The sequence below is a fragment of the Nycticebus coucang genome, chromosome 10, assembly GCF_027406575.1.
Source record: "Nycticebus coucang isolate mNycCou1 chromosome 10, mNycCou1.pri, whole genome shotgun sequence".
NCBI lineage: Eukaryota > Metazoa > Chordata > Mammalia > Primates > Lorisidae > Nycticebus > Nycticebus coucang.
In genome coordinates this window covers 120,910,303-120,929,128 of record NC_069789.1, presented here as the reverse complement: position 1 = coordinate 120,929,128, position 18,826 = coordinate 120,910,303, and the positions used below count along the sequence as shown (strand labels likewise).

At 40.4% G+C, this 18,826-nt stretch overlaps 1 protein-coding gene across 1 annotated transcript; it reads left to right on the top strand.

The window, feature by feature from the left end:
- Window positions 1-757: 757 nt before the first annotated feature.
- Window positions 758-13,700, top strand: ZNF45 (zinc finger protein 45). Its single transcript, XM_053606252.1, has 6 exons — window positions 758-813; window positions 1,322-1,583; window positions 2,083-2,129; window positions 4,399-4,525; window positions 5,677-5,772; window positions 10,624-13,700. The coding sequence occupies exons 3-6, from the start codon at window positions 2,115-2,117 to the stop codon at window positions 12,441-12,443; spliced, it is 2,058 nt and encodes a 685-aa protein (XP_053462227.1). The 5' UTR covers window positions 758-813; window positions 1,322-1,583; window positions 2,083-2,114; the 3' UTR covers window positions 12,444-13,700.
- Window positions 13,701-18,826: the final 5,126 nt, after the last annotated feature.

Genomic DNA, 18,826 nt, shown 5'->3' with positions numbered 1-18,826 from the left:
ATTTTGCTGCTTCTGTTTCATGTACTGCTCTATGGTAGCAACTCCTTTTTTATATGTTCTTAGTCATAGGTGAATCCAGGCCCATATCATAAAGAAGACTTGCTCAGTGCTGCTCAGCCTGTTTCCTTTTACTATCTCTATTTTTAGGTCACCTGTAGCATTCCTTTATAATTACTTTCCTTTATATTATAAATATATATAATATGTAAATATATAATATACAAATATATAATGTATAAAATATATAAATATGTACTATGTAAGTACATAATATATGAATATGTGATATATAAAATATGTGATATACTATATAAACATATAATGTATAAATATATATTCTAACTTCTGCCACGTGGAAAAGGTAAAAGTAGACTGAGTTCTATAAGCACTGATTGAGACTCCACCTGTAATTCAAAAGGGAAACTGCAGTCTGGCTGGAAGCTCTGCCTTACAGAGGATTCCGGAACATGAAGTCCAGATGTTTTCTGTGGTTGGGACACTTCCGCTCAGGAAAGCGTAGCTTTGTTATTTGCCGTACTGGGGCAATAGCCAGGTATAATCCAGTGCTCTGTGTTTGGTGGCATTCCGACGACCTGGCTGCGTGAACGAGAAGCCCCGTTTCCTCAGGGAACCTGGGACATGCGATTCAGGCTCTGAGCGCCGGCGCCAGCACTTCCGCCCTAGAGGGGCGGGGCAGCGGCCTCCATGCGTCTCGGGGATCCTGGGAAGTGTAGTTCCGGTGCTCTCCGTAGTCCCGGGCATTTCCGCGGCGGGAGGTTGTGAGAGCGGCCTCTGTTCCTCTGGTCGGGGGAGGTGAGTGAACCTCGCGACCTCACGACCTCTTTTAACTTTTATAGCCTGGTCGTAGGGACCCGTCACTGGGAGGAGAACTCGCGGCTAGCAGCAGAAGGCGGAGTTGAAGGGCCGGGGCGGCTGCTTGCCTTCCCCTCTCCGGAGCCTCTGCGCTTCGAGCGGTTCGCGCGTACCCAGGTTGGAGGCGGACCTGGATGGGGCAGCTCTGACTGTCTCCCCGGCTCTGCGCTGCCCAAGCAGCCTTCCCTCCCCTTGTTAACGATATAACGTTGAATGAGCACTTGTAATCTTTCTGTGCTTTAGTTTCCCCTTCTGTAAAAGGGAATCTTAATGAGTTCCGACCATATACATTTCTTTCGAGAATTAGTGATATGGTACACGTAAAATGACAGTGCAGACATGTGGCAACATGTTGGCTGTTCATATTATTACTAGCCTAATATCCTGATGAGTTTTCCTTTCTCAGGAAGCTCCTCGAAGTATCACTGGCCCTTTCTGCTCTCTGCAGGAAAGGAGGCTGTTCCTGGACTACTACTGACCTGTTTTTAAGAAAGAATGCATCACTCATAGATGGAGTCTGGGGTTGTCTTAATGTGGATTTTCCTGAACCACAGACAGTCTCCCAGCTTCCTTCCTTTCCCCTGCCCTGACTCCTGAAAGAATGCTGCAGAGAGGAGTGAGTGAACTCAAGGCTTCAGTGATAGAAACCATTTACGAGGACAGGTTTATGTTGCTGAATGTTACCCGCTTTTCTGCAAATAAGAAATAAGGTACCCTGAAAGTGTTTCTGAACTGTCTCCCTACTCATTTCATTCTTACTACAATCCTATGAGATTATTAATTTTTTCCTTGTTCTCCCCATTTTATGGGTGAAAACTTGAGGAACAAAGATGTTAATAATTTGTCCAGTAGCTCATAGTTAATAATTAGCAGTGTCATGAACCTAGACATTTAGCCCCAGAGATTATTCTCTTCACCTGCACTTTACTGTCAATTTCTACTCTCTCTGGAATCAGTCATACTCTGAAAGCCACAAGGAGAACTTGTGTTAGGGGAACATTGTGTGTGGTTGGGCAGGTTGCTCACTGTCAGGGGTCTCATAGCCAAAGTGGCAAGTGGTGATTGGAATCCAGCCTACACTCCGCTTATCAAGCCACCCCAAGGAAGGCCCATGGTTGCTGTTTCACGTAAAACAACCGTATGGATTAGTGATATCCTTGGCCAAACTCTCATAGCTTTTTTTCTCTTTCCCTAATATGCCTTCCTAAGGCTCCACCCTTCCCCAGGAGGAGGAGGACAAAATGACTAAGTCCAAGGTGAGTTCCGCTTCCTTTTCTAGGTTTTAATTATCATCTCATTTAGCAAAGATTACATACATTTTGTTCTCTTTCTTGGGAAGGATAAATGAGAACAATAGGCATTTGAGAACCAGGTGCTTGCTACTTTGTATTTTAGTGTAGTTTAATTTTTGTTTTATGACTTTATAATTTGATGAATAACAGGATAAAAGTCTCTCATTTTTCTGCTGTTTCTCTCATAAAATAACATTTTATTTTTCCATGTTCATTTGCAACTGTATATTTGTAATCATTGTATATATAAAATGTTCAAATTATGCCTTTTCTCATTATATACCTTACATTTTTAATGGCTACATTATATTTCCTTGAATCGATGCACTTTGGTGCATGTGTGAGATAAATTTTTTCTTTCAGGGTCATACAAGTAATTCTATGTAATTTTTATAACCATTTTCTCCAAACAGGAATTTGAAGTTTTTTTATTATTTGCTACTATTGTTAAGATAGAAATTGTTGCAGAGAAAAAAACAATTTTTAATAAAAATATTCTCAATGTTTTAGGAACACTAAATTGAAAAAGTACTCTTCATATGTGGTTTTTCTTTTCTTTTTTTTTTTGTTTGTTTGTTTGTTTTGAGACAGAGTCTCATAATGTTGCCCTCGGTAGAGTGCCAGGGCATCACAGCAACCTCAAACTCTTGGGCTTAAGTGATTCTTTTGCCTCAGCCTCCCAAGTAGCTGGGACTACAGGTGCCTGCCACAATGACCGGCTAGCTATGTGGTATTTTAAGCACAGTAGAACCTCTATAAATTGATCCCCCAAGGGACTATAACAAACTAGTTAACATAGGGTGTGGTCAACATAAGCAACTAGGCCTATTATATTGATTCGTACTTGTGATACATGTCTGTCTAGACCGTGAAAATTAGGTCAGTTTAAGGAGGTGGATACTGTAGGGAAGTGGTATTTTGTATTTCTACTATATTTTGTATAAAATATTCAAATACGACATGATATAATCAGATCTAGCTGGTCAGAGAAAATATTACTAGATATTTTCACATAAAAAAGCTAGATTTTTCTTATCCATGCGTGAGTCATAACTTGGGTGTGTTTATTTACAGATTTAGATTTTTTAATTTATGTATTATTTTATTAAAGTAATAAAATATACTTAATTTTAAAAGCTCAGTAGTGCAAGAAGACTTGCCTAGTACTTTACTTTTCTTACTGTGTATATTCCTCAGACCAACCTTATGAGGCAGTACATGGTCTCATATGCATTTTAATTACAAAGAGATAGAATTGCAGAATTGCAAAAAACTGCTTACATTCACTCAGGAAACCAAAGATCCAACTGATTCAGAAAAACTCCTAAGATTGTTATTTGGATAAAAGAGAGAGAGGCAAGGGAAAAGAATTCTCCAGAAGGGGGCAGCGCCTGTGGCTCAGTGAGTAGGGCGCCGGCCCCATATGCCGAGGGTGGCGGGTTCAAACCCAGCCCTGGCCAAACCGCAACGACAAAAAAAAAATAGCCGAGCATTGTGGTGGGCACCTGTCGTCTCAGCTGCTTGTGAGGCTGAGGCAAGAGAATCGCGTAAGCCCAAGAGTTAGAGGTTGCTGTGAGCCGTGTGATGCCACGGCACTCTACCTGAGGGCGGTACAGTGACACTCTGTCTCTACAAAAAAAAAAAAAAAAAGAATTCTCCAGAAGACTTAGCCTTTTTTTTTTTTTTGAGACAAAGCTTCATGCTGTCGCCCTGGGTAGAGTGCTGTGGTGTCACAGCTCACAGCAACCTCAAACTCTTGGACTTAAGCGATTCTCTTGCCTCAGCCTCCCAAGTAGCTGGGACTACAGGCACCCACCACAATGCCTGGATATTTTTTTTTTATTGTAGTTGTCATCGTTATTTGGTAGGCCTGGGCTGGATTTGAACCTGCCAGCTCCAGTGTATGTGGCTGGAGCCTTAGCCACTTGAGCTACAGGCGCTGAGCTGGAAGTTGCATATCCTTTGACATTGCAGTTTTCACTTCTTGGAACTTATCCTAAGAAAATAATTAGACAGTCTTGGCTAATATCTATGTAAAATGTTGTTCTTTTCAGCAGTTAGCATGAAAAAGAAAAACCTAAAACATAATGTACATTATTTGGAATGTTTAGCAATATTAAAGTTGTCTGTGGTCTCTTAGAATCCGGAAGCACTTCCTCACATCTTTTCCTTTCTTCTCAGTGCTAGTAGACCTTTGTTGCAAGATTTAGATGCAGTTTGTTTGATGTTGTAGGTTGCAGTGACCTTCAAGGATGTGGCTGTGATCTTTACTGAGGAGGAGCTGGGGCTATTGGACACTGCCCAAAGGAAGCTCTACCAAGATGTCATGCTGGAGAATTTCAGGAACGTGATCTCAGTGGGTAAGGACAGGCACTTTGACTGAACATCAGCTCCCTCTAGTGTCTCTGTGTCCTTGGGTGTATAGGAGTTTGGAGCTCTTGAATGGGTTTTCAGTTTTTTTTTTTGAGAGAGTCTCACTTTGTCACCCTCGGTAGAATGCTGTGGTGTCATAGCTCACAGCAATCTCAAACTCTTGGGCTTAAGCAATTCTCTTGGCTAAGCCTCCCACATAGCTGGGACTATAGGCACCCACTACAATACCCAACTATTTTTATTTTTTGGTTGTAGTTGTCATTGTTGTTTGGCAGGCCCAGACTGAATTCTAACCCGCCAGCTCCGGTGTATGTGGCTGGTGCCCTAGCCCCAGAGCTATAGGTGCTGAGCCCGATTTTCAGTTTTCTAATCATCACAAGTCAGATAGGGAGTTTTTTTTAAGCTGTCTTCCCTGACTAAAGTGTGTATTTTGTTAATAAACCATAAATTGACAGCATGACTACTCTTATGTTTTATCCTTTTTCAAATTGCGGTCATCTCCAATTAGTGGGCCATAAGAGGGAATTGTACCATCATTTTATTATGAAATATAATAGAAAATATCAGAGCCTTTGGCAAAAGCTGCACATTGTAGCACAATCCTCTGGCCTGTTGTCAAGAAGAGGATGAGAGACCAGCTCGGCGCCTGTGGCTCAAGCAGCTAAGGTGCCAGCCACATACACCTGAGCTGGCAGGTTCAAATCCAGCCCAGACCTGCCAAACAACAATGTTGGCTGCAACCAAAAAATAGCTAGGCGTTGTGGCGGGCGCCTGTAGTCCCAGCTACTTGGGAGGCAGAGACAGGAAAATCGCATGAGCCCAGAAGTTGGAGGTTGCTGTGAGCTGTGATGCCACGGCACTTTACCCAGGGTGACAGCTTGAGGCTCTGTCTCAAAAAAAAAAAAAAAGTGTATGAGGGGCCATGGAGAGGGTATGATGAGAATTCCTATTTCTAGGAGTTTATAGTATGTCTGCCTATGTTGAATATTTGCATGGAACATATTTCCTTCAAAGGGTCATGATTAAAAGTGTGAAAAAAGCTAATTTTGATGTCTTGAAGATGATGAAATAAGAACAATTTTTAGTAATTTGACCACTAATATATTAATTGTAAGTATGTGTCTTTGCCTTTTCACAGGATACCCATCCTTCAAGCCAGATGGTATATCCCAATTAGGGAGAGAAGAAAAGCTTTGGGTGATGAAGAGGGCAACCCAGAGCCATCACTCCTCAGGTGAGGACCCTGCGACTCTGAGTCTATCCTGCTTCTCATCTCCTCCAGAACTTTGGTGCTGGCCTAAGCCAATGCCTAGTCTGTGGATTACTACAGCAATCTTTGTACTGCTCTCATTTTTCTGTCCTGCTCTTTTATACTTGATTCTCCACTGGAATTGATTGTTTTTAATGTTAGAGCTCATCATTTTCTGCTCAGAACCTCTAATAGCCTCTTGATCCAGAATAAAATCCAGGTACTTAAAGTGCTTATAATGTCCCACATGTCTGCTTTTCCTTCTTCCTCCATCCCTCTGTAAATATGACCTATGGATTTTCCCTCCTTGTCAGTCAGTTTCATCCACACTGGCCAAGGATGCTTCTGCCTCATCACCCACTAATTGAGCTTCTTTCTGTCATGAGTGGGCTTTTACTCTGTCATCCTCTTGGCCTCTCCCTTATTTCATTGAGATCGCTTCTCAGATGTAACATTATAACAAAGGCCTCCCATAACCCTCTTTAATTACACCTCTTCCTTCCTTTGCTCCCTCTTCCCCATCCTTTTTTATTTTATTTCTGAGCACTGACCACCACTTACCATATAAACATATATGATATTTTTATTTATTTATATAACTATATTCACACTAGGATGTGATCTTAGGACAGGAGAAATTTTATTTGTTTTGTTTATTACTGTAGTGTCAGTGAACAGAGCAGACCTGGCAGAGTGCAGATGTGCTGTAAATATTTGTTGAATGAGTTAATAATGGTTACATGGACTTTTTTCATTAGTCACAAAGATACTTAAAGACTGGTAAACAAAATAGTACGACGAAGGCATAGACTAGAACAGTTTTTTCCTCTAATGAATGTCTAATCTGATTTTAATGTATTAGATGCTTTTGTTTATACATAGATATGTATCTATTAATCCACTGTCTTAGTTCATTTAGGCTGCTATAATAAAATACCTTAGACTAGGTGGCTTATAAACAACAGAAATTTTCTTTATTTTTTCCTTTTTGGGGCGGCAGAGTCTCACTCTGTTGTCCTGGATAGAGTGCCATGGTGTCATCATAGCTCATAGCAACCTGAAACTCCTGGCTCAAGTGATCCTCCTGCCTTAGCCTCCTGAGTAGCTGGGACTACAGGCACCTGCCAAGATGCCTATCTAATCTTTTCTATTTTTAGTGGAGATGGGGGTCTGGCTGTTCCTCAGGCTGGTCTCGAACTCCTGAGCTCAGATAGTCCATCCGCCTCAGCCTGCCAGAGTGCTAGGATTACAGGCATGAGCCACCTTGGCCAGCCAACAACAGAAATTTTCTTCTGACAGTTCCGGAGGCCAGGAGGTCCAAGTTTAGGCACCATCAGATACAGTTTCTGATGCCTAGTTTCTGTTTCACAAACGACACCTTCTTGCTGTGTCCTTAAATGGAAGGAGTGAGGCATCTCTCTTGGGCCTCGTTTATAAGGGCACTAATCCCATTCATGAAGCTCCAAACTCATGACCTAATCACCTCCCTAATACTATTACCTTGGGAGTTAGAATTTCAGCACATGAATTGCAGGGGGCACACATGTTGAGACCATAGCATGCACATCTAATGAAAGCTTAGCTTAGGTTTTCTGTTGTAATCAAATATTTCCCCCTTGTGGTTTTCCTGTACCCTTTAGTAATGAATCATACTCATTTGGAGAAGAACTGCTTTTTAGAAGAGATTCTTTTAGCTAATTTTAAGGTAGATACCATATAAAAGAAAACGTCTAACTTTTGGGTGCAGGACAAAACTATAAAAGGGACTGTATATAACAAAGTCAAATTTTGTGACCTGGTTGTTTGTACCTTTACATTAACCTGGGGGGAGAGGAGGGAGAGTCTAACATTAAAAAAAAGGAAAGAAAAGAAAATGTCTATACATAAGGAAAGAAAAATCTTGAGTCTTTCACTATAAGGATGTTTCTTCTGGCAGCCATCTATCTATTCTGAAGACAGTTAAAACAAAGAATGTTGCCTATCATTTTAGTCATCCATATTCAAACATGTATACAGGCTGGGTGTGGTGGCTCACACCTGTAATCCCAGCACTTGGGAGGCTGAGGTGGGTGGATTGCCTGAGCTCATAGGTTTGAGAACAGCCTGAGCCAGAGTGAGATCCCGTTTCTAAAAAATAGCCAGGTGTTGTGGTGGGCGCCTGTTAGCTACTCGAAAGGCTGAGGCAAGAGAATCGCTTGTGTCCAAGAGTTTGAGGTAGGTGGGAGCTATGACTCCATGGTACTCCACCAAGGGTGACCACGTAAGACTCTGTCTCAAAAAAAAAAAAAAAAAGAATTAAAAAATATAGTGTATATTGGCAGTGCCCATAGCTCAGTGGGTAGGGCACCAGCCTCATACACTGAGACTGGCAGGTTCGAGCCTGGCCTAGGCCTGCTAAACAACAATGACAACTGCAACCCAAAAATTAGCCAAGGATTGTGGCAGGCGCCTGTAGTCCCAGCTACTTGGGAGGCTGAGGCAAGAGAATTGCTTAAACCCAAAGTTGGAGGTTGCTATGAGTTGTGATGCCACGGCACTCTACCAAGGATGACATAATAAGACTCTGTCTCGAAAAACAGAAGAAACGTGGTGTATACGACCATGTTTTTGTTTTCTGCACACTTAGCCACTAAACAAATAAATATTATAGAAGATAGCCATTAAATAAACACATGTTAAAGAAGGTAGATTTTAGACAGTTTTAGCTTCATTCTAATAAAGGCCTAACATATTGTTTTGAATGAAAAACATTATAATTGAATGGGCAGAATCAGGAAATTGCCCTTCTCAAATTGATATATCCTCAGGAAGGCACAAAAAAATCACATTAAAAGTAATAACTTGCAAAATGTATAGAGAAGCAACATGCCATATAGGTATGAATTTAAGAGAAACACATTTATCTATTATATTTTCCAAGTTTCCATCATTACAACATAATTTTCCATTTGAACAATTTGTTTGATTGAGGAATTACTGTCTTCCTTAATCATTTAGCTTAGTGGCTCTCATGTGTTTTTGAGTATGAGACACAGTAAGAAATACATTTTATATCATAAGCAATACAAATATGCACATATACATTTATATAGTTTTAAACAAGCATTTATGCAAAGAGATGCCTTTACTGCTTACACAGCAACTCTATTTTTTAAAATTCTGTTAATGCTTGTCACAAGCTACTAAATTTATTTGAAACTCACTAATGAGTCTCAGCCTTCAGTTTGAAAACCAGTGGTCCATATAGGAAAATTTATCTACTCGTATCAGTTTTTACGGTCTGCTTTGAGAGACATTCCTGAGTTGACTTCCACTTGAAAAATGAAAAATTTCAAACAGACAGAGATGGAGAAAAAACAAAAGTTTCAGAAGCAATAAATTCATAGGCTATATACCACTTAAAAGTGGCTTTATGATTTTTTCTCTCAAGTAATTCTTACCATGATTTTGTGATCAGCATGATTTTCTTAGCAGCAGCATCCACTTAACTTCGCCTTGTATCAAGTGAAGGCTTCCAGCTTCCCAGCACTTGGTGTTTCCATTCCCTTTGCTGTTATGGATAGGTTACTTGAAAAAGCTCTTTCACTTTTGTAACTTGACTCTAAGTCCCTCAGGGAAGTTAAACTGGGATTCATTTTTTCCAACATATTTGTTGAACACTATGTCTCAGACAGTGTTCTTGGAGTGGTGATAAAGCAGTAAATGATACATAAAATGCTTGTCATCTTGGGTATAAAGACATAAAGATAAAAGACACACACACATATAGTTTGTCAGAGGGTAATATGTATTGTGTAAAAACAAAACGGGTGAATGGTACAAGGGGAGAATTTACTATTTGATGTTTGGTGGCAAAAGAGGACTCACTGATAAGGCATTATTTGAAAAGAGACCTGAATCAGAAGTGAGGAACAAGCCACAGTGCTAATTGGTGGAACAGAGTTCCAATGAGAACATAACTCTTTCTGTCCAGTTTTGAATTTGAGGTTTGACTCTTGCCCTACTTATTTCCTCCTCACAAGTTCTTGTTCTTCTTATAAAGATTAGATTCTGATTTTTCACCTTTTTTTCTCCCTGGAGGTTATAGAAGCTTTAATTATGATCAGGTTTTAGTATAATGCTTATTATTACCACGAACTTCTCCCAGTTGTTCTCATAGAGGATATTTCCCAGCAGGATGTTACGGACCACTGTCTGTTTATATTCAAACTTTAACCATTTACATGATGAGGTATTTTCTTTTCCAACATGTTTCTTTCCATCTGGTACATTGTCTCAGAGGTACCTAATGTTGGAGTAAACTTCACTTGAAATCATCCAAGGCAAAGGTTTTTGATAGTGCTTTGGGACATCTTCTGTGGTATTATCTGGGATTTTGGGATTATCTTCTGATAATCTGTGGTAGTTTTACTAGACATTTTTAGCAAGGTTGCTTTGTTCAGATGTCCATGTAGTAGGCAAAATTATGTGGAAGCTATTTGTTAGACACCTCCTTCAGCAAAAGGTAAAGCCTTTAGTGTGGTGTAAATTCTTAGTAAAAATTTCCTAGGAAGAATTTTTTTTTCTTGGTAGCTACCAAATTTCTAACTTGTAGCTCACTTAGAAATTTAATACGATTCTAAATGGATCTCATTAATGTGTAGTGAATGGAGCCTGGTGGATTGCCTCTTGGTTTCTTGGGGCATATAAATCAGATGACATGATAAATGATAATGCAAACAGAACCTTTTCCTCCTGGTTCAATAAAGCCATAGGCTGTTAGCTAAGTTTATAACCTTGACTTTTCTAAACAAAGCACTTACATGCTTCATCTCTAAATTTTCTTTATCCTTTTAGGAGGCAAGAATCTAAATGAGAAGGAGACTCTTCAAAAAGTAGGATTAAGGTACCTGCCACACGAAGAACTTTTTTACTCACAAGTCTGGCAACAAGTTACAAGGGAGTTAACCAGGTATCAAGATTCCATGGTAAACATTCAAGAAACTGGCTCGCAGTTGGAAAAACAAGGTGATGTATCCTATGAAGATGAGGCATTCAATAACCAGAATTCACATCTTCGAGCTCATCACGGAGTACACACAGGTGAAAAACCCTACAAAGGGGAAGAGTGTGAAAAAAGTTTCAATTGGGGCTTTCATCTTCAAATTAACCAGAGGGCTAATGTAGGAGAGAAGTCTTACAAATGTGAAAAATGTGATAATGCCTTCCGTCGATTTTCAAGTCTTCAAGCTCATCAGAAAGTCCACAGCAAAGAGAAATCATACAAATATGATGTATCTTATAAGGGTTTCAGTCAGAAGTTACATTCTCGTCATCATCAGAGAGTTTCCAGTGAGGAGGATTCATACAAATATGAGGCATGTAGAAGGAATCTCAGGAAAAGGTCATGTTGTCAAGCTTCTCTGATAGTCTATACAGGAGAGAAACCCTATAAATGTAGGGAGTGTGGGGTAAACTTCAGCCAGAATTCATATCTTCAAGTCCATCAGAGAGTCCACACAGGAAAGAAATCTTATAAATGTGAAGAGTGTGGGAAGAGCTTCACTTGGCGTTCACGACTACAGGCTCATCAGCGAATCCACACCGGAGAGAAACCATACAAATGTGATGCATGTGGAAAGGGCTTTAGTTACAGCTCACATCTTAACATTCATTGTAGAATCCACACAGGAGAAAAACCCTATACATGTGAGGAGTGTGGGAAAGGCTTCAGTGTGGGTTCACATCTTCAAGCCCATCAGATAAGCCATACTGGAGAGAAACCATACAAATGTGAAGAGTGTGGGAAGGGCTTCTGCCGGGTGTCAAACCTTCTGGATCATCAAAGAGGCCACACTGGAGAGAAGCCATATCAATGTGATGCTTGTGGTAAGGGCTTTAGTCGTAGTTCAGATTTTAACATTCATTTTAGAGTCCATACAGGAGAAAAACCCTATAAATGTGAAGAGTGTGGCAAGGGCTTCAGTCAGGCCTCAAATCTTCTGGCCCATCAAAGAGGTCACACTGGAGAGAAACCATACAAATGTGGTACATGTGGGAAGGGCTTCAGTCGAAGTTCAGATCTTAATGTTCACTGTAGAATTCACACAGGAGAGAAACCCTATAAATGTGAGAAGTGTGGTAAGGCCTTCAGTCAATTCTCAAGTCTTCAAGTGCATCAGAGAGTCCACACTGGAGAAAAACCATATCAATGTGCAGAATGTGGGAAGGGCTTCAGTGTAGGTTCACAGCTTCAAGCCCATCAGAGGTGCCATACTGGAGAAAAACCATACCAATGTGAGGAGTGTGGGAAGGGCTTTTGTCGGGCTTCAAATTTTCTGGCTCATCGTGGTGTCCACACAGGAGAAAAACCATACCAATGTGACGTGTGTGGTAAGCGCTTCAGACAGAGATCCTACCTTCAAGCCCACCAGAGGGTCCACACAGGAGAGAGACCATACAAATGTGAGGAATGTGGGAAAGTCTTCAGTTGGAGCTCATACCTTCAAGCTCATCAGAGAGTTCACACTGGAGAAAAACCATACAAATGTGAAGAGTGTGGGAAGGGCTTCAGTTGGAGCTCAAGTCTTATAATTCATCAGCGAGTTCATGCTGATGAAGAGGGTGAGAAGGACTTTCCTTCATCAGAGGGTTCACACAAGAAAGAAGCTCTATAAAATTTTGTTCTAATATCTCAAGTGGGTGTTTAAATATTTCAATTATCAGAGCCATAATAGGAGACAAAGCATTTGTTTCATAAAAGAGTATTTCAGCTAGACTTCCACATGTCATAGTGGACCACACATCAGAGGATCCTCATAAGAGTGGAGACAAAGAGACTTCATTCAGAAGCTTGATCTTTACCAGATACATGGAAATAAGAAGCTCAGGAAGGATGAGTCTGAATTGGTCTTAACCAGAAGTATGAAGATGAAAATGCTAAACTCTATATTCTACTAAAATACAGGTTAAAAAATGAGAGGGACTTTACTGACTGCCAAATCTACTCTGCCTTTTCAGTGCCTAATACATTGTAAGTTTTCAATAATATTTAAATTATTCTCATATTTGCAATTTTTATTACATTTTTTTCTAAAAGTTTTTATAAAATTGCTTTCAGAAGAAGAATTCTGCAAGACTTGGAGGACATTTAAGTTATATGGGCTAATTTTCCCTTTCCTGCAGGCCCTATGGACTAGTACTTATCAAACTAAAGGTTACAACCCATTAGTGGTTCCAGAAATCAACTCTTTGACTTGTGACTAGCATTTTTATATGCTAACAGTACTTTATTGAGGGATTTTTGCATGCAGGAACATGCATAAATCTCAAGTTTATGGCTTCATGAATTCTGACATGTATACACTTATATAATTAATCACTAAGATAAATGTATACAATATTTCTGTTGAACAAAAAATCCTTTTCATGCCTGTTCTCATCAGTTCTATCTACAGTACCAATATATTATGATTTCTATATTATAAATCAATTAATCCATTCCTGAGCTTCATCTAGATTTAGCATATACTCTTTTGTGTCTGGATTCTTATGCTTGAATATATGATTATCTCAATAGATTTAGAGAAAGCATTGGTTAACATTTAGCTTCCCTTCGTGATGAAAAGATTTCTTAAGGTTAAAGGCATTTATGAAAATCCCATAAACTAACATTCTTTTTTCATAGTTAAGTAATCATCTATATACAATAAAAATGACTCTGTAGTGTATCATGAGTTTTGACAAATGCTGTCTGTCGTATATCTGCCACCACCACAATCAAGACATGTAACAGTTCTAGCACTTTCTACCCTAAAATTTCCTTGTTCTGTGCAGTCAACCCTTCTCCCCATTGCCAGCTGTCGGCAAACATTGACCCATTTTGTGTTTCTATAATTTACCAGGGATGTCGTATAAATGGAATCTTAACAGTATGTAGCCTTTTGAGTCTTGTTTATTCCATTTCTTTTAATGCTTCTGAGATTCATCCACCTTGTGTATCGGTACAGTAGTCATTTCTTTTTATTGCTCAGTCATACGCTATTGTGTGTATGCACCTAAATTTGTTTATTCGCCTACCATTTGAAGAATGTTTGAGTTTATAGGTTTTAGTTATTATGAAGGAAGCAGCTGTAAACAGTGCGTACAGTTTTGTGTATCAGCATAAATTTTATTTTGTCTTAGTAAAACTTGGGAGTGGTGCCAGGTGCAGTGGCTCATGCCTGTAATCCTAGCACTCTGGGAGGCCGAGGCAGGTGGATTGCTTGAGCTCACGAGTTCAAGACCAGCCTGAGCAAAAAGACCCCCATCTCCACTAAAAATAGAAAAACTGAGGCAAGAGGATCATTTAGCCCAAGAGTTGGAGGTTGCTGTGAGATATGACACCACAGCACTCTACCCAGGGCAACAGCTTGAGACTTTCTGTCAAAACCCAAACAAACGCCTGGGAGTGGAATTGCTGGGTTCTATGGTATGAGTATGTTTATGAAAAAGTGACACACTTTTAACCATTTTGCATTCACACCACCAATGTTTGAAAGTCCCAGGTTTTTGGCCTCACCAACATTTGGTGTCAGAGTTTTGTTTTATTTTGTCGTTAGCATTTCAAAGGTTTATAATGGTATCTCATTTTGGTTTTAAGTTACGTTTCTCTGATGACTATGTTGAACATCTTTGCATATGCTTGTTTGGTATCCATATACCTATTTAGTGAACTGTGTCCAAATCTTTTGCTTGCTTTTTTTTCTTAACTGGATTGTTTTCATCTTAATTTTTGAGAGATTTTTTTGTATGTTCCAGATACACATCTTTGTCGTTTATGAATTTTGCAAATATTTTATACCATTATGTGGCTTGTGCTTCTATTCCATTAAAAATATTTTTCAGAGGGTAGCACCTGTGGCTCAGTGAGTAGGGTGCCGGTCCCATATACTGAGGGTGGTGGATTCGAACCCGGCCCCAGCCAAACTGCAACAAAAAATAGCCAGGCTTTGTGGCAGGCACCTGTAGTCCCAGCTACTCGGGAGGCTGAGGCAAGAGAATTGCTAAGCCCGGAGTTGGAGGTTGCTGTGAGCTGTGACACCATGGGACTCTACCAAGGGCGATAAAGTGAGAATCTGTCTCTAAATATATGTGTGTATATATATATATTTTTTTTTCACAGTGGATTTTTTTATTAAGTTTTTGTCTTTGATGGATTGTGCTTTGGGTTCTACTCACGCTGAGTGTGGTGGCTCACACCTGTAATCCTAGCACTCTGGGAGGCTGAAGACAGTGAATTGTTTGAGCTCAGGAGTTGAAGACCAGCCTGAACAAGAGCAAGACCTCATCTCCACAAATATACATATAGCCAGGTGTTGTGGTGGGTGGTTGTAGTCCCAGCTACTGAGGCTGATGCAAGAGGATTGTTTCAGCCTAAGAGTTTGAGGTTGTTTGAGCTATGAAGCCGGGGCACTATACCCTGGGTGACAGAATAAGACTCTGTCTCTAAAATAAAAAATAAAAAAAAACCTCTCTACCTAATCTAACATCACAAAGATTTTTCTCCTACTTTTTTTTTTTTTTTTAAGAGATAACGTCTTGGGTGGCGCCTGTGTCTCAAAGGAGCAGAGTGCCGGCCCCATATGCCGGAGGTGGTGGGTTCAAACCCAGCCCCGGCCAGAAACTGCAAAAAAATGAAAAAAAAAGAGATAGCGTCTAGGACGGCGCCTGTGGCTCAAAGGGTTAGGGTGCTGGCTCCATATGTCAGAGGTGGCGAGTTCAAACCCAGCCCCAGCCAAAAACTGCAAAAGAAAAAATATTTTATACCATTATGTGGCTATGCTTCTATTCATTAAAAATATTTTTCAGAGGGTAGTGCCTGTGGCTCAGTGAGTAGGGTGCCAGCCCCATGTACTGAGGGTGGCCCCATGTACAGAGTCTCATTTTGTCGCCCTCAGTAAAGTGAGTGGGCTGAGTTCAAAAAGGAAGTCAGTGTGATGGGCAAGGCAGCATGGGGTTCCCAAGTTGGTGCACTTATCCCTTTCTGGGCAGGACTTATGCACTTGGCCCTGTTTGGTGGGCATTTCTGTTCAGTACTATTGGGGGGGCGGGCTTTGTGGCCTTCAGTACTATTTGGGGGGGCCTACTAGTCTTTTTAGTTTATTGTAAGGATGTGACGTGATGGGCATAGTGTCTCTGAGTGCTTCCTGTGGATTGAGGATACAAGTGGGCTACCTATAAAGGAAAAAAAAGGGAGAGGGGAAGGGAGTAGTGTTTACGGGAACATTCTCAGGTCTTCAGTCTGAACTGGTTGATATCTGAGTAGAGCAAGGATATGAGTGGTTGTTTTTTGGTTTACTGCCTGGTCAATAAATTAGGAGATGAGGCAGAGAACTACTGGCCCAAAACTGAGAATGAGAAAAGTCATAATTAGTGACCCTAAACTAGGAAGTAACTAAGGAGTCCAGTATTCAAATAAGGACCAGGGATTGGATGATTCAAGATTTGTTTATCAGTTTGATTCATTCTTGGAGTTCTTATACTTTGCCTGTGATTATTCCTAACTGATTGACAAGGAAACAACATTCTTCTCCCAGAAAAATGCTTGTGCCTCTTTTTTTCTGCTGTAAGTAAGTCTAAGGCTCAGTGATTTTGGAGGACTACTGCAGCTAAAAAATTAATTTGGGATTGTAGGGTAACTAAAGACTACCTTTTCCATATTTTCATTGAATTCTAGGGAGAGTTGGTGGTAAAAGTGAGTTGATGTAATGTCATCCTCCTACTAATGCCTGCAATGCTTGTGCCAAGTCCAGCCACTATGCCTGTTCCGAGGAATATAGGGAGGAAGAAGGCTCTTTTTTGTCTGGAAGTAGGGGGATGCATAAGGGCCTGAGTTAGGGAGGAGTCATTCACAAAAGAGACTTGGGGGGTGAAGAAAACTTGGGTGCAAAGATCAGAGTGGTTAGCATGCAGGCACCAATAGATGGAGTGGCCACAGAGGAAAAATATTCCCAGAGGGACACAGGAGGAGTTAGACAAGGGAAAAGTTGAGTTGAGGTAACAGAGATCAGGTTACCTGGACAATAGATATCTCCAGTTTTCTCATTCCACGAAATGTAGCCCACAAGCCAAATGAAAGGCAGCTTTATGCAAGCCTGAGTAAAATGCACTTCTTGCAATTTAAATGGAAAAGTATGTTGGGAATGATGGTGCGATTTGTAAATGTGGGTGCCCCTCCAGGCATGAAGGCCAAACAGTCCAATTTTCCATAGATCAAGTTGGGATGGATATCCAGAAATGCTTGGGGCTGGTGGCAAAAAACCACTCTCTTCCCACACTAATTCCTTTGAGGATGAGTATATGATATCAGTTGCGTTTCGCTGGTAACTAAGATAACGGGCACCAGGTTCAAGTCTTCTCCTAACATAAGCAGAAGGTCTCCAATCAACAACAGATCCAAATTTAGTTTGCTGGAAGGCATACAAATGAGACCCTTTACACTTTGACCAATGACCAATCTGCAAAATCAATAAACACATGAAGCATGCAATGAGGCAGATGAGGCAACAAAGAATGCTGTGTCACTATTAATTTAGTAAAAGTCATAGTAGAAAGCATATACATGTCTTTATTTTTGGAAGTATTACTGAAACTGACTCATTGCTGAGCCCCAAAAGATAAACAAGGGGCTCAACACCAATAGGAGGTCCCGTAACTCCTGTGGAGTAATTCTGAAGAGTTCTGTGGAATAATTCTTAAGAGTTGTGCCTTCTTCCTCAGGTTTAAATGGACCACAATCATCATATGGCCCAGGAAGCCAAGAAGTTTCATTAACATAAATGGAAACAGAAGGCTCAAGCCAGGAGACCCCTTTAAATAAAGGAGGGTTAGGGACATTGCTCCAATAAGTATAATTTGGGTTAGCACTTACCCGAACATTAAGAATGGCTATCATTGTGATAAACAGTGCCCAGGGAGTTGTGGGATGGTTGCTCACTGTCACTATTGCTTCCCTGCATAGTTGAGAAAGTTCTCTCCGTGTCACCTGAGAGAACGCCACATCCTCCAGACAGGTCGTTGGCTTTGCCGGATCTCCCTGTCCTCCAGTGTCAGGGAGGACATTCATACTGCCAAGTTCCTGGCCTGTCTTGGATGGCGGGACTGGATGGTCATGCCAGAGTTTGATGAATTGGGGAACCAGAACTCTTTTTTTTCTGTAGCAAGAAGAGCATACCTTCTACCCCAACGCACTACCACTGCAGGCAGCCATGATTGGAAGCCAAGTCTTTATAATAAATAGGTTGATTAATCGGAGGGGGTGGCTGTTTTACCCATAAATTATCAGCAGGTGTGTTGCCTGCAGTGTTTGAATTTAAAAATTTAAGGTAAAAAATGTTGAATGCAATCTATTTCTAGGAGACTTATTATATACTATTCTCCCTTTCTGTTTAATCAACATTTCTTTGAGAGTACGGTTATGTTTTTCAATAACTGCTTGACCTGTGCTATCTCCTGGTATTCCTGTTATATGTTTAATATTATAACTTTGAAAAAATGTTGACATTTTCAAGAAACATATGCAGAGCCATTGTCTGTTTTAATAGTTGACGGCACGCCCATTATAGCAAATGCTTCTAATAAATGGGTAATAACAGAATCAGCTTGTTTTTTTTTTTTTTTTTTTGCAGTTTCTGGCCGGGGCTGGGTTTGAACCCACCACCTCTGGCATATGGGGTTGGCGCCCTACTCCTTTGAGCCACAGGCACCACCCTTTTTCTGATGTAAGGGCAGTAGCCCATGAGAAACTAGAATAAGTGTCAATAGAATGATGAATATATTTAGATTTACCAGATTCAGGAAATTGTGTTACATCCATTTGCCAAATTTCATTAGGCTTTTGTCCTTGGGGATTTACTCCAGGAGGTAAATGGGGAATTGTAATTATCTGACAAGTGGGGCAAGAGCAAATAATTTGTTTAGCATCTCTCCAAGTTATGGAATATATTTTAAAGATGAAGCATTATTATGATGGATTGCATGTTCATCTTGTGCCTTATGAACGGTGCCAATCAAATGATCA